Below are 26,245 nucleotides of genomic sequence, written 5' to 3'. Positions count from 1 at the left end.
TACTTACCCTCTTGCTATTTTGCACCCCAGTATTTCTACTTGCACATCCATCACTCCAGTGTTAATGCTAAATTGTAATTATTTCGCCACTATGGCCTATTTATTGCCTACCTCCGTACTCTTCTACATTTGCACGCTGTACATATACTTTTTTTTCTTCTTGTGTTATGGACTGTACGTTTGTTTGTAACTCTGATTTTGTCGCTTTATCTTGGCCAGGTCGCAGTTGTAAATGAGAACATGTTCTCAACTTGCCTACCTGGTTAAATAAAGGTGAAATAAAATTGACATAGTCCCAAAATGCTTTGCTTGTTAGCAATCAAATTTTAAAGATATGGAACTTTCAAAATACAGAAATCATCCCTGTATGATGCATTTGAATCATATGATGCTGTATTTTCTTTTACCTCTATTTTTTTTTTTTTTTTTACTTATTAATGATTTAACGTACTGTATGATGCAGCATAGGCCCACCCACTGAGCCAGGCCCAGTCGATCAGAATTAGTTTTCCCTCACAAAAGGGCTTTATTACAGACAGAAATACTCCTCAGCACCCCACGTGATCTGCGGTTGTCGATTTAAAATTATATTTGTCACATACACATGGTTAGCAGATGTTAATGTGAGTGTAGCGAAATGCTTGTGCTTCTAGTTCCGACAGTGCAGTAATATCTCACAATTCCCCAACAACTACCTAATACACAAATCTAAAGGGGTGAATGAGAGTATGTACATATAAGAATATGGATGAGCGATGGCTGAGCGGCATAGGCAAGGTGCAGTAGATGGTATAAAATGCAGTATATACATGTGATATGAGTAATGTAAGATATGTAAACATTATTAAAGAGACATTATTATTTAAAGTGACTAGTGATACATTTATTAAAGTGGCCAGTGATTGGGTCTCAATGTAGGCAGCAGCCTCTGCATTAGTGATTTGCTGTTTAGCAGTCTCTTGGTCCCAGCTTTGATGCACCTGTACTGACCTCGCCTTCTGGATGGTGGCGGTGTGAGCAGGCAGCGGCTCGGGTGGTTGATTGTCCTTGATCTTTTTGGCCTTCCTGTGACATCGGGTGCTGTAGGTGTCATGGAGGGCAGGTAGTTTGCCCCCGGTGACGCATTGTGCAGATTGCGCCACCCTCTGGAGAGCGTTGAGGGTGGTGCAGTTGCCGTACCAGGCTGTGATACAGCCCGACAGGATGCTCTAGATTGCATCTGTAAAAGTTTCAGGCTTTTTGGCGATAAGCCACATTTTCTTCAGCCACCTGAGGTTGAAGAGTCACTGTTCTGCCTTCTTCACCACACTGTCTGTGTGAGTGGACCATTTCAGTTTGTCTGTGATGTGTACGGCCAGGAACTTAAAACTTTCCACCTTTTCCACTGCTGTCCCTTTGATGTGGATAGGGGGCTGCTCCCTCTGCTGTTTCCTGAAGTCCATGATAATCTTCTTTGTTTTGTTGATGTTGAGTGAGAGGTTGTTTTCCTGACACTGCACTCCCAGGGCCATCACCTCCTCCCTGTAGGCTGTCTCGTCATTGTTTTTAATCAAGCCCGCTACTGTTGTTTGCAACTTAATGATTGAGTTGGAGGCGTGCATGGCCACGCAATCATGGGTGAGAAGGGAGTACAGGAGAGGGCTGAGCACACACCCTTGTGGGGCCACAGTGTTGAGAATCAGCGAAGTGGAGATGCTGTTTCCTACCTTCACCACCTGGGGGCAGGCCGTCAAAGTCCAGGACCTAATTGCACAGGGCGGGGTTGAGACCCAGGGCCTCCAGCTTGATGATGAGCTTGGAGGGTACTATGGTGTTGAATGCTAAGCTGTAGTCAAAGAACAGCATTCTTACATGGGTATTCCTTTTGTCCATATGGGATAGGGCAGTGTGGTGGCGATTGTGTAGTCTGTGGACGTGTTGGGCGGTATGTAAACTGAAATGGGTCTAGGGCAGCCGGTAAGGTGGAGGTGATATGATCCTTGACTAGTCTCTCAAAGCACTTTATGATGACATAAGTGAGTGCTATGGGGCGGTAGTCATTTAGTTCAATTATCTTTGCCTTGTGTACAGGAACAATGGTAGCTGTCTTGAAGCATGTTGGGACAGCAGACTGGGATAAGGAGAGATTGAATGTGGTCTGCGCATGATTTGAGGACGTGGCTCGGGATGCGTCCGGGCCTTGCGAGGGTTGACACGGTTAAATGTTTTTCTCATGTTGGCCGGGGGGGGGGGGTCGCAGTCCTTGTTAGCGGGCTGTGACGGTGGCAATGTATTATCCTCAAAGTGGGCAAAGAAGGTGTTTTAGTTTGTCTGGATGTGTGACAACGGTGTCCCTGGCGTGGCTGGATTCCTTTTTGTCCGTGATTTCCTGTAGACCCTGCCACATATGTCTCGTGTCTGAGCCGTTGAATTACGACTCCACCTTGCCCCTGTACTGGCATTTCGCTTGTTCGATTTCCTTGCGGAGGGAATAACTACACTGTTTATATTCAGACATATTCCCAGACCTCTTTCCATGTTTAAATGTGGTGGATCGTGCATTCAGTTTTGCGAGAATGCCGCCATCCATCAACAGTTTCTGGTTAGGGTAGGTTTTAATATTCACAGTGGGTACAATATGTCCAATGTACTTCTTTATAAACGCACTCACTGAGTCAGCGTAAAGGTCGATGTTGTTCTCTGAGGCTGACCGTAACATATTCCAGTCCGCGAGATCAAAACAACCAGCGCTGAATGGTTCTCGTCACTGGTACATCCTGTTTGAGTTTGTCTATAAGAAGGAAGGAGAAAGATGGCGTCATGGTTGGATTTGACGAAGGGAGTGTTGGAGGGCTTTGTATGCATCGTGGAAGTTAGAGTAGAATTTGTCGAGGGTGTTGCGCATGCGTGTAGCGCAATCAATATGCTGGAAGAATTTAGGTAGACTTGTTCTAATATTTGCTTTGTTAAAATCCCCAGCTATAATAAATGCAGCCTCAGGATGTATGGTTTCCAGTTTGCATATAGTCCGGTGAAGTTCCTTGATGGCCTTCTTGGTGTCTGCTTGAGGGGGAATGTACACAGCTGTGACTATAACTGATGAGAATTCTCTTGGTAGGTAGAATTGCCGGCACTTGATTGTAAGGAATTTTAGATTGGGTGAGCAGAAGGACTTGAGTTCCTGTATGTTATGATTACACAATGAGTCGTAAATCATAGAGGTGTTTATCTCTGTCGGCGCGATGCAAACCCACAGCCTGCTGCTGCCTACCAGCGCTCAGCCAGACTGCTCTATCAAATCATAGACTTAATTATAATATAATCAACACAGAAATACGAGCCTTTTGTCGTTAATATGGTCAAATCCGGAAACTATCATTTCGAAAACAAAACGTTTTAGTCATTCAGTGAAATACGGAACCGTTCTATATTTTATCAAACGGGTGGCATCCCTAAGTCTAAATATTGCTGTTACATTGCACAACCTTCAATTTTATGTCATAATTATGTAAAATTAATGTTTCTGACTACAAAGCGTGCTGGGGTCATAAACTAACAAACTGAAATCCCGGGAATCAAGGCCGCTGAACGAGATGTGGTGATAATTATTTGGTGTGACATTGACATAAGACACTAACAAAAGTGGGGTCCTCTGAATGGGAGACTAAGCTGCCCGATTAGAACTAACCAGAATCAGCTGACTGAAGCTGGCCATTTTTAATAGTCCTAAAGATAGGATGTTCCCCCTCTGCTGCAGAACACATCAACTAGGATTTTGTGAACTGGACATTGCTGTAGCACGGGGGTGGTGTAGCGTAACAGTGTTGTTTTTGTAAATGCAGGAGGATCTCCAGTTAGGGGATACAGGAGGATCTCCAGTTAGGGGATGCAGGAGGATCTCCAGTTAGGGGTGCACATGCTCAATTCCTTCAGGCCTCATTGGTTAAAAGAGAGATAATAGCGTTTGAGCTGTCCTGCTGAACTATGCCTATGAGATACAGGATGTTTTCATCACGTGCAATAGGCCTATTGGACAGTCCTCTTGCTCATGTTGGAGGCATCATTACATTTGTTCAAATGAGCACTGTGTATGTATTGATATATTGTGGTATTATTTATTAATTGTCCTTTGCCTGGCATTTCAGACAGATTTTACTATACACTGTAAGTTGATATTTATATAGGCCCAAGTGTGTTTTAATGATAATGGCCTTGACTTTGAGTGGGTGTAAGTGTGTGTGGTATTTAGGCTTGGCCAGCTGATATTGTATCTTGGATGTTTGTCTTGGGTAGCAACTAGAAACATACACTATCTTTGTGTAGTGAGTAAGCCATGATGGCACAGCGATGAATAACACTAGTCATATTCAGAAAGGTGATAGCAAGGGCCTCATCTTTAGTGTGAGCACACACTGCTTATGTACACACTGCCTATGTGTGCCTTCAGAAAGTATTCATAACCCTTGATGTATTCCACATTCTGTTGTGTTCTAGCCCAAATTCAAAATTGATATTTGACAAAGTGAAAACCATGTTTTTGCAAGTTGATTGAAAATGAAATACAGATATCTCATTTCCATAAGTATTCACACCTGAGTCAATACTTTGTAAAATCACCTCTGGCAGCAATTTACAGCTGTGAGTTTTTCTGGGTAAGATGAGATTTCCACACATGGATTGTGCAACATTTTTCCATTCTTTTCAAAATTATTCAAACTCTGTCAAATTGGTTGTTGATTGCTAGACCACCATTTTCAGGTCTTGCGATTTAGATTTTCAAGCATATTTAAGTCAAAACAAACTCGGCCACTCAGTAACGTCACATACCCTAACCAGAAACTGGGGATGGATGGCGGCATTCGCACAAAACTGAAAGCGCGAACCACCGCATTTAACCATGGAAAGAGGACATTCACTGTCTTCTTGATAAGCAACTCCAGTGTAGATCTGGCCTTGTGTTTTAGGTTGTTGTCCTGCTGAAAGGTGAATTAATCTCCTAGTGGAAAGCAGACTGAACCAGGTTTTCATCTCGGAATTTGCCTGTGCTTAGCTCCATTCTGTTATTGTTTTTTTTATCCTGAAACTCTCCCCAGTCCTTAACGATTACAAACATACCCATCATGATGGCGCCAGAGGGGATGATTGACGTCTTATCGGCTCTTAACCAACCATACTATTGTCTTTTTTTTTTTTGCGTGGTTCGTAACTTGTTTTGTACATAATGTTGCTGCTACCGTCTCTTATGACCGAAAAGAGCTGCGATTACTCACCGGACAGCTGATCGTCCTCGCAGTGGCAGACCACGTGTAACAACACCTGCACAGGATCGATACATCCGAACATCACACCTGCGGGACAGGTACAGGATGGCAACAACAGCTGCCCGAGTTACACTAGGAACGCACAATCCCTCCATCAGTGCTCAGACTGTCCGCAATAGGCTGAACTGAGGGCTTGTAGGCCTGTTGTAAGGCAGGCCCTCACCAGACATCACTGGCAACAACGTTGCCAATGGGCACAAACCCACCGTCGCTGGACCAGACAGAACTGGCAAAAAGTGCTTTTCAGTGACGAGTCGCGGTTTGGAGTTCCCACATATGCTGAACACTTGTTGGCTGCTTTTCCTTCACTCTGCGGTCAGACTTATCCCAAACCATCTCAATTTGGTTGAGGGATTGTTTTCGGCCAGGTCATCTGATGCAGCACTCATCACTCTCCTTGGTCAAATAGCCCTTACACAGCCTGGAGGTGTGTTGGGTCATTGTCCTGTTGAAAAACAAATGATAGTCCCACTAAGGATAAACCAGATGGGATGGCGTATCGCTGCAGAATGCGGTGTTAGCCATGCTGGTTAAGTGTGGCTTGAATTCTAAATAAATCAGTGTCACCAGCAAAGAATGCCCACACTATAACACCACCTCCTCAATGCTTTACGGTGGGAAATGCACATGCAGAGATCATCCGTTCACCCACACCGTGTCTCACAAAGACACTGCAGTTGGAACCAAAAATCTCTAATTTGGACTCCAGATCAAAGGACAGATTTCCACTGGTCTAATGTCCATTGCTCGTGTTTCTTGGCCCACGCAAGTCTTCTTATTATTCTACAATGTAGAAAATAGTAAAAATAAAGAAAAACCCTTGAATGAGTGTGTTCTTAAACTTTTGACCAGTAGTGTAAATATTTGGATGAGCAATGTCAGAGCGGCATAGACTAAGATACAGTATATACATATGAGATGAGTAATGCAAGATGTGAACATTATTAAAATTCCATTATTCACGTGATTAGTGATTTCAAGTCTATATATAGGCAGCAGCCTCTAATGTGATAGTGATGACTATTTAACAGTCTGATGGCCTTGAGATAGAAGCTGTTTTTCAGTCAATCGGTCCCAGCTTTGATGCGCCTGTACTGACCTCGCCTTTTAGGTGCCAAGCCAAATTTCTTCAGCCTCCTGAGCTTGAAGAGGTGCTGTTGTCCCTTCTTCACCACACTGTCTGTGTGGGTGGACCATTTTCAGTTTGTCAGTGATGTGTACGCCGAGGATCTTGAAGCTTTCCACCTTCTCAACTGTGGTCCCGTCGATGTGGATAGGGGGGTGCTCCCTCTGCTGTTTCCTGAAGTCCACGATGAGCTCCTTTTTTTGTTTTGTTGACGTTGGGTGAGGTTATTTTCCTGGCACCATACTCCCAGGGCCCTCACCTCCTCCCTGTAGGCTGTCTCGTCGTTGTTGGTAATCAAGCCCACTACTGTTGCATTGTCTGCAACTGAGTTATGAAGGTCCCCTGTATCTTTGTAGTGATTGGGTGTATTGATACACCATCCAAGGTGTAATTTAATAACTTTACCATGCTCAAAGGGATATTCAATGCCCTTTGCAAGGCATTGGAAAACCTCCCTGTTTTTTGTGGTTGACTGAGTTTTAAATTCCCTGCTCAACTGAGGGACCTTAAAGATGTGTGGGGTACAGAGATGAGTCATTTAAAACATCATGTTAAACACTGCACTCAGATGGAGTTCATGACAACTTATGTGATTTTGTTAAGCAAATTGTTACTCCTGAACTTATTTAGGCTTTCCTTAACAAAGGGGTTGAATACTTATTGACTCAAGACACTTCAGCTTTTCATTTGTTTAAAATGACAAAGAAATTATTCCACTTTGACGTTATGGGGTATTTATTTGTGTGTGTGTGTGTGTAAGCCAGTGACAAAAGTGTAAATTGAATACATTTTAAATTCGGGCTGTAACATAAAATGTGGAAAAAGTCAAGAGTTGTTAATACTTTCTGAAGGCTTTGTACGTGCCTCGTGATCACTTTTACAGCTTCACTGTGAGCAGAGCTGATCTTCACACAAAGTCATTCCCAAGTCCAAGGTAGGGCTGGGCTCCATGTCTGAGTCAGTAGATCAGGGCTCTCCAGCCCTGTTCCTGGAGAGCTACCCTCATGTAGGTTTTCGCTCCTGAGTCAGTTTATCAACCACCTAATTATTAGAATCAGCGTGCTAGATTAGGAACCTACAGGACGGTGGCTCTCCAGGAACAGGGTTGGCGAGCCCTGCACTAGAGACTCAGTTTGTGTGTTCAGTGAAAGTTGTCTGAAAACCAATATTAAGCTCTGTTCCTTTTTAACGTTGCTCAGATTATGGGTTGGCAGTGTGGGCCATGGAGTCAGCAGTATTGCTGGAAGGCAGTCTTATACACTGCTCAAAAAAATAAAGGGAACACTAAAATAACACATCCTAGATCTGAATGAATGAAGTAATCTTATTAAATACTTTTTTGTTTACATAGTTGAATGTGCTGACAACAAAATCACACAAAAATAATCAATGGAAATCCAATTTATCAACCCATGGAGGTCTGGATTTGGAGTCATACTCAAAATTAAAGTGGAAAACCACACTACAGGCTGATCCAACTTTGATGTAATGTCCTTAAAACAAGTCAAAATGAGGCTCAGTAGTGTGTGTGTGTGGCCTTCACGTGCCTGTATGATCTCCCTACAACGCCTGGGCATGCTCCTGATGAGGTGGCGGATGGTCTCCCGAGGGATCTCCTCCCAGACCTGGACTAAAGCATCCGCCAACTCCTGGACAGTCTGTGGTGCAACGTGGCGTTGGTGGATGGAGCGAGACATGATGTGCTCAATTGGATTCAGGTCTGGGGAACGGGCGGGCCAGTCCATAGCATCAATACCTTCCTCTTGCAGGAACTGCTGACACACTCCAGCCACATGAGGTCTAGCATTGTCTTGCATTAGGAGGAACCCAGGGCCAACCGCACCAGCATATGGTCTCACAAGGGGTCTGAGGATCTCATCTCGGTACCTAATGGCAGTCAGGCTACCTCTGGCGAGCACATGGAGGGCTGTGCGGCCCCCCAAAGAAATGCCACCCCACACCATGACTGACCCACCGCCAAACCGGTCATGCTGGAGGATGTTGCAGGCAGCAGAACGTTCTCCACGGCGTCTCCAGACTCTGTCACGTCTGTCACGTGCTCAGTGTGAACCTGCTTTCATCTGTGAAGAGCACAGGGCGCCAGTGGCGAATTTGCCAATCTTGGTGTTCTCTGGCAAATGCCAAACGTCCTGCACGGTGTTGGGCTGTAAGCACAACCCCCACCTGTGGACGTCGGGCCCTCATACCACCCTCATGGAGTCTGTTTCTGACCGTTTGAGCAGACGCATGCACATTTGTGGCCTGCTGGAGGTCATTTTGCAGGGCTCTGGCAGTGCTCCTCCTGCTCCTCCTTGCACAAAGGCGGAGGTAGAGGTCCTGCTGCTGGGTTGTTGCCCTCCTACGGCCTCCTTCACGTCTCCTGATGTACTGGCCTGTCTCCTGGTAGCGCCTCCATGCTCTGGACACTACGCTGACAGACACAGCAAACCTTCTTGCCACAGCTCGCATTGATGTGCCATTCTGGATGAGCTGCACTACCTGAGCCACTTGTGTGGGTTGTAGATGCCGTCTCATGCTACCACTAGAGTGAAAGCACCGCCAGCATTCAAAAGTGACCAAAACATCAGCCAGGAAGCATAGGAACTGAGAAGTAGTCTGTGGTCTCCACCTGCAGAACCACTCCTTTTATTGGGGGTGTCTTGCTTATTGCCTTTAATTTCCACCTGTTGTCTATTCCATTTGCACAACAGCATGTGAAATTTATTGTCAATCAGTGTTGCTTCCTAAGTGGACAGTTTGATTTCACAGAAGTGTGATTGACTTGGAGTTACATTGTGTTGTTTAAGTGTTCCCTTTATTTTTTTGAGATGTATGTATGTATGTATGTATGTATGTATGTATGTATGTATGTATGTATGTATGTATGTATGTATGTATGTATGTATGTGGTCACCCCTTCAAATTAGTAGATTCGGCTATTTCAGCCACACCTGTTGCTGACAGGTGTATAAAATCGAGCACACAGCCATGCAATCTCCATACACAAACATTGGCAGTAGGATGGCCCGTACTGAAGAGCTCAGTGACTTTCAACGTGGCACCGTCATAGGATGCCACTTTTCCAACAAGTCACTTCGTCAAATTTCTGCCCTGTTAGAGCTGCCCTGGTCAACTGTAAGTGCTGTTATTGTGATGTGGAAATGTTTTGGAGCAACAATGGTTCAGCCGCGAAGTGGTAGGCCACACAAGCTCACAGAACGGGACCGCTGAAGCAAAGTCAGCACAAGAACTGTTGGTCAGGAGCTTCATGAAATGGGTGTCCATGACCGAGCAACATTCACCATTCCCAATGCCAAGCGTCAGATGGAGTGGTGTAAAGCTTGCCACCATTGGACTCTGGAGCACATTTCACCATCTGGCATCATGACAGAATCTACATTTTGTGTCTTGCTCAACACCCCAAATGCAAAGCATTTGCTTTGTTGACAGAATTTTATAGAATATCTTGAACTGAAAGGCTTTTGAATATGTATCTATTGATGTTTTGTATGTACAATTTAAGACCTGCTTCCATGATTTTGGCTTGTCAAATATCTTCCCAATATGTTTGAAATATACCAATTTACTCTGCAATTCCATACAAATTTCAGAATTGGCTACACAATGACAAATCATTTATATATTTTTTTATAGTAGTACGGCATACAGTTAAGTTGTGCTTTCCTTTCTTCATCTTAACTTTCCATGTGAAATAGCAGACACCAATTGAGAATATGTATGAGTTGTACAAATATCCCCATAGGTTCTACACAATGTTCCAATATCAAACTTTCCATCCTTGTCCACAATGCATTTTGAAAATGTGTTTTTCAATTAAAGATTGCCAACAAAGAGGTTGTCCATCAATTTCAATATTTGTGTTGTACCAAGTAAGTTGCTGAATTTCCCCAGGGTTTTCAGGTGGATAGAATTGGAAGTATATCCCTGATTTTATTGCCTCCTGGAGGAATGGAGATGCATTGCTAAAAATACTTATTTTATTTTGGTAGAGACATTTTTAAGTTGAAAAGGGAAGTTCATTTACTGAAATCCAGTTTGGATTGGATTATAGTTTCTGTATCCAGGATGCCTTCAAGGTTGCAACCAGGGCCTTTTAAATTAGTCAGTCTTAGTCCACCCTCTTAATGATTTATACATATATTTTCTTAATTTTCTTTGGTTTATTGTTCCATATAAATCTACATATTTTCTGTTCATATTGTTTGAAAAAAATATCTTGCGACGGGAGAGACAAGATAATTGAATTGAGAGAGCTAAATGATGTATTAATGACTTTTCAGTGTATGGAAAGATGATTGACAAAATATTAACCACGGAAAGGCAAACTTTTTACATTTTGCTTCAAAATGTAGGTCGTTCAGGCATAATGTATTCCAAGAACATTTATTTACTGGCCCGTCTGTCCATGTAATTGGCACACTACGTGGTAATACAAAGTTGGAGTTTTTTTTAAAGATCCCAGTCTAAGTAGTGAGCACTTGTCATAATTTGGATTCAAACTGGATACATTGGCAAAATCATCTAAATCTTTGAGGGCACTTGTGGAGGCAGCTTGAGGACAGAGATGGAAGGTGGTATCATCTGCATAGGTAGAACTCTTGGTCATAAAACCATACATGTCTAATCCTTCAATCTCTATTTGTCACCTTTTAGCTAATATTTCAATTCCAATTAAAAATAGATAAGGCAAGAGAGGATAACCCTGTCTCACTGCTCTTGACAGTTTTAAACTATCTGAGATGTACCTATTATTTATGATTTTGCTTGCCGAGTCCTGGTATAATACCTTTACCTTATTTATGAGGGACTCGCCAAAGTTAAAGTATTTCAGACATTCATATAAGAAGTCCCATCTGATCTTATCAAATGCCTTTTCAAAATCTGCAATAAATATAAGGACCGGTTCATTTGCTTTATCATAATAATACATCATTTCAAGACGCCTTCTGATACGGTCTCCTATGAATCTCCCTGCCAAGAAACTGTTTTGATAATGGTGGATTATATTTCGTATCACTTTTCTAACTTTTAAGGAAATACATTTTCGACATTATACAGTCATCACAACCAAGTAACGTGATGGGTCTCCAATTTTTCAGTTTAATTGGCTCTTTATATTGAACTCCTGCATGTTGCTTTAATAATGAAATTATTCCCTCGTGGTGGGTGCCAGATAGTAGGGGTTTCTGCAAAGAACATTTTATAAACCTCAATTGGAATTCCATCAGCCTAGTGACTTGCCTATTTTTGAATGATTCAATGGGATAAAGTAGTTCCTCGATCAAACCTTGCTGCTCGTCAGTAAGTTTCAGGTGGGGGTGATTCTATATAAAATGTCTGAGAATTCTCAGATTTTAGGGCTGTCTTCCTCTAAGGTGAACAGCTGTTTGAAATATATCATTGGGAGATGACTGCCATTCTCTCAAATTTGTTTTGATATGTTTTTCCTGGCAACATTTCTCTGTAAATGCATAAAATGTTTGGAGCATTTTTCACCATGTGGCTCCAAATCTCTCTGTTTTCCACTGAGTAATTGTAATGTTGTAATTTAATCTTTAGAAGAATTGTCAATTTGTTCATTTAGAGTGATCATTTAATCTGTTAAAAGCTTTTTCCTTGGCCAGAATCCTTTTCTTTCTCTTGATGATTAGTTGACAAGTTGAATCAGGTGTGCTTGTCCATGGCTACAACAAAATGTGTACTGCTGGGGTTACTGGAGGACTGGCGTTGGGAAACTGCCCTAGCTCATCATGAACATCCAGTCATGTGTTTTTGTACTCTGTAATTTTTCTCCTGTTCCATCGAAGCACAGCGATTGGCACATTGTAGCACCACAATGGGATGGGGAGGGTTTAACAGTGTATGTGTGCCCATGTGAGTCTGCGTGTGCCTAATTTTGCCTACACGTGTGTGTGTGTGTGTGTGTGTGTGTGTGTGTGTGTGTGTGTGTGTGTGTGTGTGAGTGAATCTGCATTTTAGTGTGTTTTTAGAGTAGAAGCAGCTGTGTGGTTACTGTTGTTGGGAGCTGGAGACTGCTGGCCCTCTCAGCCAGCTGAGGACAAATGCTGCCGTGTATGTGGTCCATCAATGGCCTGTTACTTACAATGCCATCACACATCCTTAACTGGCTGACTCAGGTTGAATCCAGCATCTGGAAGGATTGGCCACAACTCATCACTCAGACAGCTGCTGGTCCTCCATAATAGATTGTCTCCAACTAAATCTCTTCCAATCACAGTTTAAGAGTCCAGCATAGTCCCATCGATGACAATCGCAGTTCGGCGCGGCTTAGGCTCCCATATGCCGAGCAACAAAGCTTTGATAAGAAGTTCAGCTGCCTCGTCAAACCTTATCGTTCACAGAGCTACTGGTATTGACAAGAAAATCCCCCTGTTGCCTTATCTTGTGTTTTTTATTATAGAGATGGCGTTAGTATTATTTTCTCCTAGTTGGCTCAGGGATTTGAACCAGCAACCTTTTGGTTACTGGCCCAATGCTTTTAACTGCTAGACTACCTGCCACCGCACAACAATGGCCTCGCCCTACCTGCTCGCTCAGAGAGACTGCATATGAAACATGCTGTTGTATGGATCTGATGCTGTTTGTTGTGCGATTTATTAATTATGTGGACACATCTCTATGATCTACACTGTAAGGCTCAGTAGTCTCTGCACTGTCTGAATAAATGTATTCATTTCTCGCACAAAAACAAGTCCCTGATTCATTTAGTATCTGTCAGATTCACGCTGTCCAACATTTAAAAGTAATGCTCGGGTGCATTTGGCTTTCAATACACATTGATAGATCTGATTTAATCAAGGCTTTCATCTTTCAAATGCAACTAGACCTGGTAAATTGCCATCAGTGGAACTTTCCAGAAATAATAAACACCGGCGTTCCAAGCTAAAAGAGCTCTGATGTTATCAGTGTTTAACAACAATAACAGAGCTGTGTCTAATATCAGCACCGTCATCTAGATGAGGTCCACAGACTGATAGACAGACCGTTTTCCCCCCTTAGTAGAGACTTCCAGGCATCTAGCAGTGCTGACGTCCAGAGAGCAGTTTTATTTCATTATTTTCTAAGCAGGCGTCACCCTGTCATGGCCGTGTGTGTGTGAGATCCAAGCTGGCCATAGTGTGCCCACCCATCCATCTCTCACTCCTCCACAATCACAGATATTTTGAATACCAACAGACTAGATTGAATTAGCTGCTAATTAAATCTTGTATGTCGAGGGTTAAGTAGAGGAGAGAACTGTAGTTACCCTGGCGTAGTATTTCACAAAGGTTGCCTTCTAGTGGGCCTTGGATGGTGGGTGAGAGGTGGTGACAGTGTTGAGAGGGGTACCTGGGCCAGTGGAGTCAGAGCAGAGATGGCTAATAATGAAGTGGACATCAGATGAGTGTTCATTACCTATAGCTAGATCTGTATGTCCTGTCTCTCTGCCTGACATGTCATTTTTCTATTCTTAGTTTTTGCTCAAAAAGCCACTGTTTAAAAGCAATTACCATTGTTCAACTATTGAATTGTTGAAAAGGATGATTGGATTTGCACTTTGACATTTTGATCGGTTGGTGTGATTTTTTTTTGATCTTTTGGGTCTGTAGGTTAGCGCATTAAATGTGAGTTATAGTCGTAGTGCTTCAATTAGTTTTTTTAAGCCGATAAGTAACAGTTGTCGGCCAAAATGACCCAAAAATAAATCCTGTTGCAAAATGCTTTTTATTCATTGATTGAAATACCAGTCGATGTAAATATGTTTGACCGTCATGCTTATCTGTCTATAGGTTCATTTGCATAATTTAGTGACATTAAATTGGCCTTTTGTGTGTCGATAGTCATGCATCATATTTATCTAACACAAATATCACACGCCCAGCACACAGAGCCTATTTTGAGAAGGACTTCTCCTGCAGCTACTCAGCTGGTTCCTGTTGGAATAAAACATGTCTTTATTATCCCATTCATTGTGCAACTATTCTAAATGCAGTCATGTGTGTAAAACAGTTTTGGTGCACGATTAAAAAGAGATACTATTTTTATTTCTCAACTGGTAGTTGAAGCTCGCCTCACATTCACCATTCAACTGCAGGCAACAGGCTATCAGCGTGTCACCCACCACTTTACAATGTGAGCTGAAGGCAGTATGTGTTTAGAAAATATACTTAATGGTTTGAAAGCTGAATGTTTTATTTCATATTATGACGCATGTCTTACCTCGCTTCAAAGTAGCCTATAGGCTAAATCCTACCACGGAAATGGGAGGCAATTATTTTATAAAGACTTCATAGCTGGTGCGTGAATGTCGGGATGCTTACAATGTATCCTACTGTACCATTCTGCGTGCCAGTTATGATTTTCAAATGCGCATTTTCGTGGATGAGCTTCATTTCAATAATGACGTTTTCATTTTTCAAAATCATTGTCTGTGTGGTTAATCATAAAAAAATTCAACTGATGCGAGATCACCAGCCTCTTCCGTAAGGACACATTGATACACTGTGATCCATTGGCGGTTAAAGAAATTATCACATGGAAATCATAGCTTATAAACCAATGCAGGAGTAGGCCTATAACTTCCATTGCTCTTTCACGCTGAGGATTGGTGATTATCAAGGTGGAGATTGTTGGAAAGATTTTTTAAATAGCTTACTGTGAGGAACTATAGTTTTGAAATACACTGAGTGTACAAAACATTAGACACACACACAATCCATGTCTCAACTGTCAAAAAGCTTAAGTCTTTCTTTAACCTGTCTCCTCCCCTTCATCTACACTGATTGAAGTGGATTTAACAAGTGACATCAATAAGGGATCCCAGCTTTCACCTGGATTCACCTGGTCTATATCATGGAAAGAGCAGGTGTTAAGGTTTTGTACACTCACTGTATGTAATGGGGAATTGATAAAACATTTCTATTAAAGGGTGAACAATTCACACAGTGAAAGCGCAAGAATTGGCAGAAGACCGCTGAGTCATTCTGGAGAGAGACTCGCCTATATCTTCGCCAAACACCCCTTGTCTCAACATTTAAAATTATACTCAAGACACATTATCTTCACACATATTTTAGATGCTTTTCACTGACGGCCGCAACTCAATAATCAGCAAGGCCTATTGCCACGCAGGCTTCCTGAATAGACATAGGCCTATTGCCACGCAGGCTTCCTGAATAGACATAGGCCTATTGCCACGCAGGCTTCCTGAATAGACAGAGGCCTATTGCCACGCAGGCTTCCTGAATAGACAGAGGCCTATTGCCACGCGCGCTGCCCAAATTGAGGCCTTCCCAAATAGTCATAGGCCTACAAGCTTGCGATTTGAAACAATCAACAGCAATTTTTTTAATTAAGGTAATGATCCTCAATTCCTCTGTGGCTATGTCAGGCTTTCTGGTGAAGTATTTTGAATGATTTTATCTATTTCTGTATAGACAGGATTCATTATATACACTACCATTCAAAAGTTTGGGGTCACTTAGAAATGTCCCTTTTTTTGAGAGAAAAACGTTGTTTTTTTTGTCCATTAAAATAACATCAAATTGATAAAAAATACAGTGTAGTCATTCTTAATGTTGTAAATGACTAATGTAGCTGGAAACCCGCTGATTTATGGAATATCTACATAGGCGTACTCCTGTGTTCCAATGGCACGTTGTGTTAGCTAATCCAAGTTTATCATTTTAAAAGGCTAATTGATCATTAGAAAACTGTTGTCCTGATTAAAGAAGCAATAAAACTGACCTTTAGACTAGTTGAGTATCAGGAGCATCAGCATTTGTGGGTTCGATTACAGGCTCAGATTAAAATCTCTGTTAGGAACTTGAAAGAGGGGGAGTCTAAAAATGCAACAACTAGGATGGGCTGCTAATATGACTGGAATTGTGCCTTTGGCTCTGGACAACGAAAGAAAGTTGATACGAAAACCAATAGAACAGGAGCGAAATGGCATATCGGCATATAGGGAAGTACATGGAAATACATTTGCCAAATGTACACTACTGTTCAAAAGTTTGGGGTCACTTAGAAATGTCCTTGTTTTTACGGAATCACTATCAGGTGCACTGTTTAGAATAGTGATTTACAGCAAATTGCATTTAGGCAAATATTTGAAAATGTTTTATTGGCTGCTTCATTACATGAGTTACATGTTCTGTTAAGATGCATTACCATAATCTAAGTGTGATTTGTGTTATTCTGAGCACCGTGGGTGGATGCCCTAATGGGTTACTCACCCAATGCATGTGGGTCCGGGAAATTTCTCAAATTGCCAGTAAATTAAAATATTCCCGGTCACATTGTCCGGACTCTCACACCCCTCCCCTCTCTATCACAGAGCGAGTGCAGCATTCAGCCTCTCGTTTACACCCTCATTCACTCACTCCATCTCAGGCGGTGTGGAAGCTGTGCTGGATTTTACCACTCATCCGTTTGCAACGGAATAGAGTAGGGAGTGATAGAGAGGGGAAAAGAGAGAGGGAGCGGAGAGGATCGGCCATGGGGCAGTTGTGTTGCTTTCCCTTCTCCCGAGCGGAGGAGAAGATCAGTAAGTGTGTGTGTGTGTGTGTGTCTGTCTTATGGTTTGCATGTGGCTGGGACTCTAAATCAGATCTATAGGAGAAATAAAGGGGCTCATAATTGTATTGTGTGTGTCTAAGTGTCCATAATTGTGTTTGTATTGTGTGTGTGTGTGTGTGTGGGTAAGTATGTGATTTTGTGTGCGTGTGTACTTGTATTTGCACTTTAGGTCTCATCTTGGCGTTGCGGAGGAGTTTACAGTCCAACACCGTGCACATGCCATAAATGTGCGTGTTTCTGTCTCTGTAACTAGTGTGTAAATGTGGACTTGGGGCTGTCTGTCAAAGTGACAGTTTCTCTTTCTAGAGCTGCTGTGTGCTAACAGCCTCTCCATCAATGGACATTGCAGCTCTCTCAGCACTGGCAGCTCCCATGCTGCCAACCAATTAATTTTTCATTTCTCAAGACATTTTTATGAGTTGGTCCAAAGGTCTAGCCAGTCTGGCAAAGCTAGGTTAAATTGGGATGTATTTTTTGATTTGGCAGGATTTTCTGTCTGCATTCTTTCTCTGTCTCCAACTCTATGCAGCCCTTTCTCTGAAACACTGCAGTCAGAGAGCTTGCCTTGTTCTGAGAGCCTGTTTGCCCTACTTCTAGCTAGGGGGTGAGGGGGAGTGAGAGAGGGAAAATAGAGGGAGTGAGAGGGGTGAATAGATTTGTTGTAAGAGGTCAGATGCTTGTTGGGTGATGACTGAAGTCGCCACCCCTCGTGAGCACAGCTGGGTGCGAGAAGCGTGTGCTCGTTTGGCCGCTGGCTGGCCGTGTGAATACTGTATTTTCCATGGAAAAAGGGGCTGTCTTTTGTTCCACCGGCACAAACAGTGAGCCCAGAGCCTCTGACAACCCCGACAGGGCTACATAATGGCTTTGGGATTTTAAAAGGCAGCATGGCGGAGAGGGGTGGGGTGGTGGTAAGAGGGGGGATTGTACCCAGCTAGAGCTGATCGGTATGCCTGTCCTTCACAGTGCAGTTAGCAGCCACTGGAGGAGGAAAGCTGGGGGAATGACTCAGAACAAAGACACACACACACAAAATCAGTGCTAGTTGCCTTATTTGTATCTGTGATACAATTCTCATTTCAGTGTGTTCTACGCTGCATCCATATTGCGAGAGAAACCTTGATTGGTTTCTTGCTATGGCCTAATGGCATTGTTGTCCTGCTTATTGCTGCCTGTCTGCACTCCTCTCTGTCTGTCTTTCTGCTTGATTTTATGCAGCCACTGTGCCCTGGGGAAAGAGGGCACTCCTTTTCTCTCCTGCCATTTGTTCTTTACTCCGTCTCATACTGGATGTTTTATTTTTTTAAATTTTATTTCACCTTTATTTAACCAGGTAGGCTAGTTGAGAACAAGTTCTCATTTACAACGGCGACCTGGCCAAGATAAAGCAAAGCATGTCTCTCTATCACACACACAGCCTTTCCTAACCTCGTTAGGACAGATTGGAGCTGAGACCCAATGACAATCTTGTCAGGCCACCAGGCCCCCTGTCGCCTCATTTCCCTCAGACGACCTGGTGGTTTAGGAGGAACTCTCCTCTCAGGATCTCTCTAATGGAGCTGCCTTTTCCTCAGGAAATCCCTCCAGGCAGGCTCCACCGCACAGCTCCCCCTCCCGGGGATGGAGGAAAACAACTTGCATTTCTGGCATTTCTAATGAAATGTCTGGCCACAAGAGTGGAGGAGAGAGGGCAACAGAGAGACAGACTGAGTGAGTGGTGTTCGATACCTGCATAGTTCAATACTCTCAAACTCATTCTAATGCTATCGCCATGATTACGAGACTGGGTTTGGGCTTCCCTCGTCTCAGTCCAAATGAAAAGGTGAACCACTTCTCTCTCTGATACGCCCTGCTGGCCAGCTCTTAATCTGTCAGCCTTATCTTTCACACTATTGTGGGTGCTGATGGAGCATTTACTGCTCTCATAAGGATGTGCAGCAGCTAATGGAATAGAGTTTAGCCTCTCAGGCTGCTCAATATTCTAGTTAGAGTGGAAGAGAAAAGGTCTGTAGTCTACGATGTTCAGGTTTGGTGTCAGTCAACGCAAAGCTGTCTCTAGGTGTGATGTATGCATACCTAGAAATAGAATGATTAGCATAGAGTTCTATGGATGTATGCATACCTAGAAATAGAATGACTAGTATATAGTTCAATGGATGTATGCACAACCTTATATGTATTGTACACTGTGTCTCTGTTCTGAGGACTTCCATGGTTCAAAGTGCAATCTCCTGCCTTGATTGTTATTCTCCACGTGTCACTAATATCACTAATATACCGGCGCACACTTTATTCTAATCTTCACACTGTAGGTAAAAAAAAAAAAAAATGTAATTACTTTGCAGTCTAAAGAAAGCAAATAATTTATCCACCTTTGCTGTCAGTATTTAATTAAATGTCTTGGAGATGGAGACTCATCCCTAAGAGAGAATAATACACTTAATCTTTCTTAATCTGACTACTTGATTCTGTAACACAGTGGTCCTCTGAGTACAAGACCATAAAACACCACATAAATCAAATGTGTGAAGTATTATGAGTACTTTTGAAGTACTATTTCAAAATGAGTGTTGACATTTATCAAACTCAAAGCATTCAGTACTGCAATCAAGGTATGCTCTGTCAATCAATTAAATATTAAATTAATTAAATATTTATGGCCAATCCAAAAAATGAATATGCTAATTGCCACACAATATCCTCTGATTGTGAGAAATGGAGTCTGATTTAAATTGAGAAGTGCTATTCTGTTGCTAAATGGCTATTGTTTGTCTTGCAGATCTTTTTCAGAGCGGGCCTCGGGCTGCTCGGACAAGTACGTGCCTCTGTCTCTCAGTGGGCTCTCTGAGGCCCAAAGCACCATTTCATTTAATGCACTGTATTCTCCCTGACTCCCTCCCTTGACATGTTATTGTGTAACTAGCTGACTGACTCACAAACACTACTGGAGCAACAGCATGAAAGATTGATAGCAGTGTTTGTCCTGCTTTAGTCTCAGCTAGCTTCTCAGTGTTCTCACTGTCAATACCCAATCCCCTGTCATTCTAATGCACAATCCCAACTCTAACACACTGGCAGACTGTCACTGATACAATAGCTAACAAGAGAACATTACTGCAGCCACTGAATATCTCATGCAACTATAGCCACAGTAAATTCACAGATTCCCTTAGTAACAGGTCACTTAATTTCTCAAATGTACTTCCCAGTCTCTTTGCGATTGTGCTTTTGATACTGTATGATCTTACCATCACTACTAACTGATTAACTTTGAACCTTGAAGAGCTTTTAACCAAGGAGCTCTTGTTGTGTTGACAGTAGGTGACACTGAGCTGGAATAGAGTAATATAGCCTAGAGCTGCTAGGCTGCATGGTGTGAGTAGTAACAGGGTAGTGACGCTAGCTGTGGTGTCGTTGGTTGTATAGGTGTGAAGAGGGGTCCGGAGCCTGACGATGAGGAGCTGGTGAGCCTGAGTAAGAGGCTGGTGGAAGACGCCGTGCTGCTGGCCGTGCAGCAGTTCATGGACGAGACTCGACACAACGGGGCCGCGTCATCCGACCCGTCGTGGCCCTCAGACAACCTCAACACTAACGCTGTCAAAACAACCGACACCAGTGCCAGCAGCAAGTGACCACAGCTAATTCCCCCAGGCAGCACTGGACACTAACCAGTCAGGCAGGAACTCAGGCAGTCAGCCAGCCAACCGGCCCAGGAGCCAATGGGCAGTACTGTTACTGGATCAAGCCCAGTTGAGGTGTTTTTACTAGAGAAGGAAGAAAGGTTTTGGGGGCAAAACTCTCGATTGCGTGTGGAATCCAAATGCAGTTTTTTGTGTACTTGATTTTGTGTACCTGATTGTCACCAATGCTCAAGGCAGCCTCGCTCCACACAATCCCTCCTGTCATGTCTGTCAGTCCATCTGTCTAGTGTGGACCTTTGTTCATTCTTGTTTTATCTGTGCCCTGGGAGAAAGAGTTGGCCTTCTGAAGGAAATTTCTGTTCTGATTAATATGCTGCGTGAGGTGTGGGTCGTTCCAACGCTCAGAGTGGAGCTGACATGTCATGACACACACTACAGACTGATCTTGGTTAGGTTAGGCTGTACCTCGGCCCTCTACAAGGTGCAGTCAGTACATTCACCGTCTTTCTACTAAGCTAAAACAAAATAGCACTACAAAAGGAACTGCAACTCAAAAACCTGAGACCAGGGAAAATGAGCTCATCTATGCAGCTGGACAATATGCTGTGAACTATGTTTACATGATCCTGTCTCATCTGTGCTGTATGTGGCTAAAACTTGAAAAGGTAAATGAAGAGTGGGTCCCATGTGCTACCTGTGGTAAAATATGCAAATTAAAATATGACAAAAAGGTTGACCTACCAGCAATGAGGATCATGTTAGGTTCGTGTTTGTTTGTTTGTCCCCTGTAGGAGGGGCTGGTGATGCAGCAGGCCTGGTTAGGAAGGCCCGGTGCACACACAACCGGTCTCTGTCTCAGAAACTACAGGACATAAAGGAGCATCTATCCCAGCTGTCCGAGCTAGCATCCGCCGGGAGATCTCTGGCACCTGACTGAACACTCCCAGCTCCCACCAGCAGTGCGGAGACAGTACCAAGGAACTGCAGATACTGTAGTAGGCTAGTGTACTACACACAGTAGATAGATACAGTGCATTCGGAAAGTATTCAGACCCCTTGACTTTTTCCATATTTTGTTACGTTACAGCCTTATTCTAAAATGGATTGAATGTTTTTTTCCCTTCATCAATCTACACACAATACCCCATAATGACAAAGCAAAAACTGGTTTTAAAAAGTTTTTGCAATTTTATAAAGAATTATAATAACTGAAATACCATATTTACATTAGTATTCAGACCCTTTACTCAGTACTTTGTTGAAGCACCTTTGGTAGCGATTACAGCCTTGAGTCTTCTTGGGTATGACGCTACAAGCTTGGCATGCCTGTATTTAGGGAGTTTCTCCCATTCTTCTCTGCATATCCTCTCAAGCTCTGTCAGGTTGGATGGGGAGTGTCGCTGCACAGCTATTTTCAGGTCTCTCCAGAGATGTTAGATCGGGTTCAAGTCCAGGCTCTGGCTGGGCCACTCAAGGACATTCAGAGACTTGTCCCGAAGCCACTCCTGCATTGTCTTGGCTGTGTGCTTAGGGTTGTTATCCTGTTGGAAGGAGAACCTTTGCCCCAGTCTGAGGTCCTGAGCGCTCTGGAGCAGGTTTTCATCAAGGATCTCTCTGTACTTTACTCTGTTCATCTTTCCCTCGATCCTGACTTGTCTACCAGTCCCTGCCGCTGAAAAACATCCCCACAGCATGATGCTGCCACGACCATGCTTTGCCGTAGGGATGGTGCCATGCTTCCTCCAGACGTGAGGCTTGGCATTCAGGTCAGAGATCAATCTTGGTTTCACCAGACCAGAGAATGTTATTTCTCATGGTCTGAGAGTCCTTTAGGTGCCTTTTGGCAAATTCCAAGCGGGCTGTTGTGCCTTTTACTGAGTGACTTCCGTCTGGCGACTATTATAAATACCTGATTGGTGGAGTGCTGCAGAGATGGTTGTCCTCCTGGAAGGACTATCCCATCTCCACAGAGGAACACTGGAGCGCTGTCAGAGTGACCATCGGGTTCTTGGTCACCTCTCTGACCAAGTCCCTTCTCCCCTGATTGCTCAGTTTGGTCGGGCAGCCAGCTCTAGGAAGAGTTTTGGTGGTTCCAAACTTCTTCCATTTAAGAATGGTCCATCATTCTGTGATGACCACTGTGTTCTGTGATCGGCCACTGTGTTCTTGGGGACCTTCAATGCTGCAGAAATGTTCTGGTACCCTTCCCCAGATCAATGCTTCGACACAATCCTGTCTCGGAGATCTACGGACAATTCCTTTGACTTAAGGGTTTGGTTTTTGCTCTGACATGCACTGTCAACTGTGGGACCTTTTATATAGACATGTCCAATCAATTTAATTTTACTTTGGTGAATCTTTTTTTATCTCTATTTCTTGAACTGCATTGTTGGTTAAGGGCTTGTAAGTAAGCAAGTGACAAATAAGATTTGATTTTGAATGAAGTTGTACAAATATCTCAAGGATGATCAATGGAAACAGGATGCACCTGAGCTCAATTTTGTCTCATACTGTAAATAAAGTATTTCTGTTTTTATATTTAATACATTTGCAAACATTTCTAAAAACTTGTTTTTGCTTTGTCATTATGGGGTGTTCTGTGTAGATTGATGAGAAAATATTAATTTAATCTATTTTAGAATATGGCTGTAACAATGTGGGAAAAGGGAAGGGGTCTGAATACTTTTCTAATGCACCGTACCACAGAACAAACACAACAGGAAGTGTACACATTTTTCCGTGATTAATTTTATATATTTTTAAAGAAAATGTTTCAATTTGAAAAGAGTAGAAAGAAGCTAGTTGGGGGGGAAGCACATTGTGAATTTCAGTTTTATTTTATTTTTTTTACATGCTTTTAGCACTATGCTTAAAATACCACTTACAAGTGGCTTTAATAAAGACAGAGGCTATTCACTGCGGCTTGTGTTATATGTTTTTGTTTATCTTTTGCATAATTTCACCAGAACCTTAATATATGCTTTGTGTCACAGATGTGTCATGGGATGCTACAACATTGTCTGCTGCCTTGCGCATGGTCTCAACAGTCGAGATGTTGTTCTGTATACCAGGTGTGCTGGATGTCAACTTCTGTTTGTGTATCATGTCTAGCCACAATGAACAATACAAAAATCATGATATGAAGATTGATTTAAGAGTTTGTTTCCCATGTGGTTCAGTGAATCTGAAGCCATGGGGATGTGGGTTTTAGATTATTTGTTTTTATTTAACCAGGACAAGACCCTTGAGGTTAGAAACCACTTTCTCAAGGAGGACCTGGGATCTATGGTGTCTATCTTGGGCGATGGGAAGGTTAAAGGCAAAGAGCTCTCACTCTTAGGTGCTGTGATGGAGAGCCTTGTGTAATGCACACTGCACCCTTATATTGGGATTTCCTCGCAGCAGATGGGTCAGTGACTTCTTCTTGTATTTTTAAAGCATCTGCCTCTAGCTGTGTTTTTCAGTTTTTTACTCATATGCTTCTATTTTTGGTCTTCGCCCTCAAAGCTCCCGTTCGCCTCAGCTCTGGATCCATCTGCCAAAGCAGGAGGAAAACACAAAGGAGTGCACAGCGTGAGCGGATAAGGATTGGCAGGCTGTGGGCTGAAACTATACTTATCATTTTATGAATCTCTGGTGCTGCCTGCTCCGATTGATACACGCTCCCTGCCAGAGCCACTACTAAACGGGTTCTTCGGCTGTACCCATAGGGTTTTACATGGAACCCAAAAGGGTTATCCTATGGGGACAGCCGAAGAAGCCTTTAGGAACCCTTTTTTAAGAGTGTAGTCTTCTCTTCAGACCAGTCTTTATCGTCATAAACTTCCCTCTACTCAATAGCTCTCAGTATGAAATGACCACTGCATTGAAGCCATTGGGTTGTTCTTGAATTGTGGAGGTATTTTCATCCCTTGGCTTTGTAATCATGAAAATGTAAAGACAATTACACATCATACATGTTTTTGTTTATATTTTACGCTGTTTATCAATGATAAAACATAATACAAGTCCTTTATACTGCAAAATTATGTTAGTGCAAATTGTCTTGTGTAGAGTTGTGAAATGTTTTGGGGATTTAGAGAGATCTATTAGAATTCTAGAAAGTGAACAAAAGTATTTAATATATTGTATAGATCAATAAAAACAAAAGGCTATTAAAATAGCTAATTTCGGCTAGTATAATGTCTGTCCCTCAGTTTTATGTAATTGGTGTTACCATCTTAAATCACAATTCTCTCCAGTGGAAAACTATCAGGGGAGGGGTCTATATTAAAGACAATTGTTAGCTAATCACACCCTTTTAATGGCAGAATTTACATTGATAATTGTGTCTAAAACTGAAGTGTCACTTGGTTTTCATTTAAATGAAGGGAAATAACATTATTTAAGTGATCTGATTAATCATTTTGTGTAAAGGATTTTTAAAGGGTTAACCACCTTAGATTTGACCATCTGTGGGCTCCATTTAAGAAAATACCCAACTTAAAACGTCTTGTTACTACTGATACTAGTGACACAATGGTAAAAACAAACATGTTAAGTCATTAAAGTGGAACTGACAGCGTTTCAACTACTTTGCAGATATGAAACAGACAATCACATCAGTCAAAAATATCAAATTCCCAGTTTATGCTACAAAACCAACTTCATAAGAGGTTTTAAAAATAGGTCTCGTTTGCCTCAACATTCCATGATGTACACTAAGGCATTGTTGGCAGAATAGATTGATTCAGTTCAACGCATGATTAATATAATTCACCACTACATTTCTTGGTAGTCCAAAAAAATATTGCTATCAGGTTGTCAATCACAGCTGTCCTGGTACATTGTTTGCTGAATACATTCAGGATGCACTGTTTCAGTTTAAATGGCTCAATATTTTGTATCACGTTTAAAGGTAAGACCCAGGTGCAGACAGTGTCAAAGTAACATAAGTTTATTAAATCGAACACGGGCAGGCAAAGGTACAGGACGGCAGGCAGAAAGGTCAAAACCGGGAAAACTAGAAACAGGAACTATAGACAAGACAGGCGCAAGGGGGAAACCACTGGTAGGTTTGATGAACAAAACAAACTGGCAACAGACAGAGAACACCGGTATAAATACACAGAGGATAATGGGGCAACACCTGGAGGGGGGTGGAGACAAGCACAAAGACAGGTGAAACAGATCAGGACGTGACAATTTGGGACAAAAACGGACGAATGTAACTAAGGCTGGGAATGACAATACAATCAAACTAGCAAAGGCAATGATCACAAGTCAGTCATTGCATGGCTAATAGGCTAGCGTATCTATTTATGTAGCAAGCTATAAAAAAAAGTGCAGCCTAACATTAGCTGCTAGGAGGATGTCATGTCATTGAAGGAGTGGGAGAATGACTTTTCCCCCTCATCAATTTTCCTTGGTTATACACAGCTAGAGATGCAGGTGTCATTTGGTTAGCTAGTAAGAACTTAAATGACTGTTACCCAATTAGCATATAGTATCTCTTGCATGCTCAAATTCACTTTTTTTTCTTCCCCCCCCCCTTTATTTAACCAGGTAGGCTAGTTGAGAACAAGTTCTCATTTACA

General features: G+C 42.6%; 1 protein-coding gene and 1 long non-coding RNA gene across 5 annotated transcripts in view; both read left to right on the top strand.

The window, feature by feature from the left end:
• The window catches only part of LOC115174865 (A-kinase anchor protein 7), a 35,692-nt gene extending 14,276 nt beyond the window's left edge, over positions 1-21,416 (top strand). For 2 of the 3 annotated variants that reach the window (XM_029733828.1, XM_029733829.1), the window contains 2 exons: positions 19,808-19,843; positions 20,455-21,416. In XM_029733828.1, the coding sequence (XP_029589688.1) occupies positions 19,808-19,843; positions 20,455-20,660 (242 nt within the window). In that variant the 3' untranslated portion in view covers positions 20,661-21,416. The remainder of the gene's footprint in view (positions 1-19,807; positions 19,844-20,454) is intronic. The other variant, XM_029733830.1, reaches the window with a different exon arrangement.
• A 1,848-nt stretch (positions 21,417-23,264) lies between these two features.
• On the top strand, positions 23,265-24,848 carry LOC115174866 (uncharacterized). Of its 2 annotated transcripts, XR_003871874.1 has the most exons (3): positions 23,265-23,740; positions 23,904-24,078; positions 24,177-24,848. It is a non-coding gene; the product is annotated as an uncharacterized LOC115174866 (long non-coding RNA). The 2 variants fall into 2 exon arrangements; XR_003871873.1 differs by having other exon boundaries at positions 23,904-24,848.
• The last annotated feature ends 1,397 nt before the right edge of the window (positions 24,849-26,245 follow it).

This window comes from Salmo trutta, chromosome 35, assembly GCF_901001165.1.
Source record: "Salmo trutta chromosome 35, fSalTru1.1, whole genome shotgun sequence".
NCBI lineage: Eukaryota > Metazoa > Chordata > Actinopteri > Salmoniformes > Salmonidae > Salmo > Salmo trutta.
This window is presented reverse-complemented; position numbering and strand designations above follow the sequence as displayed.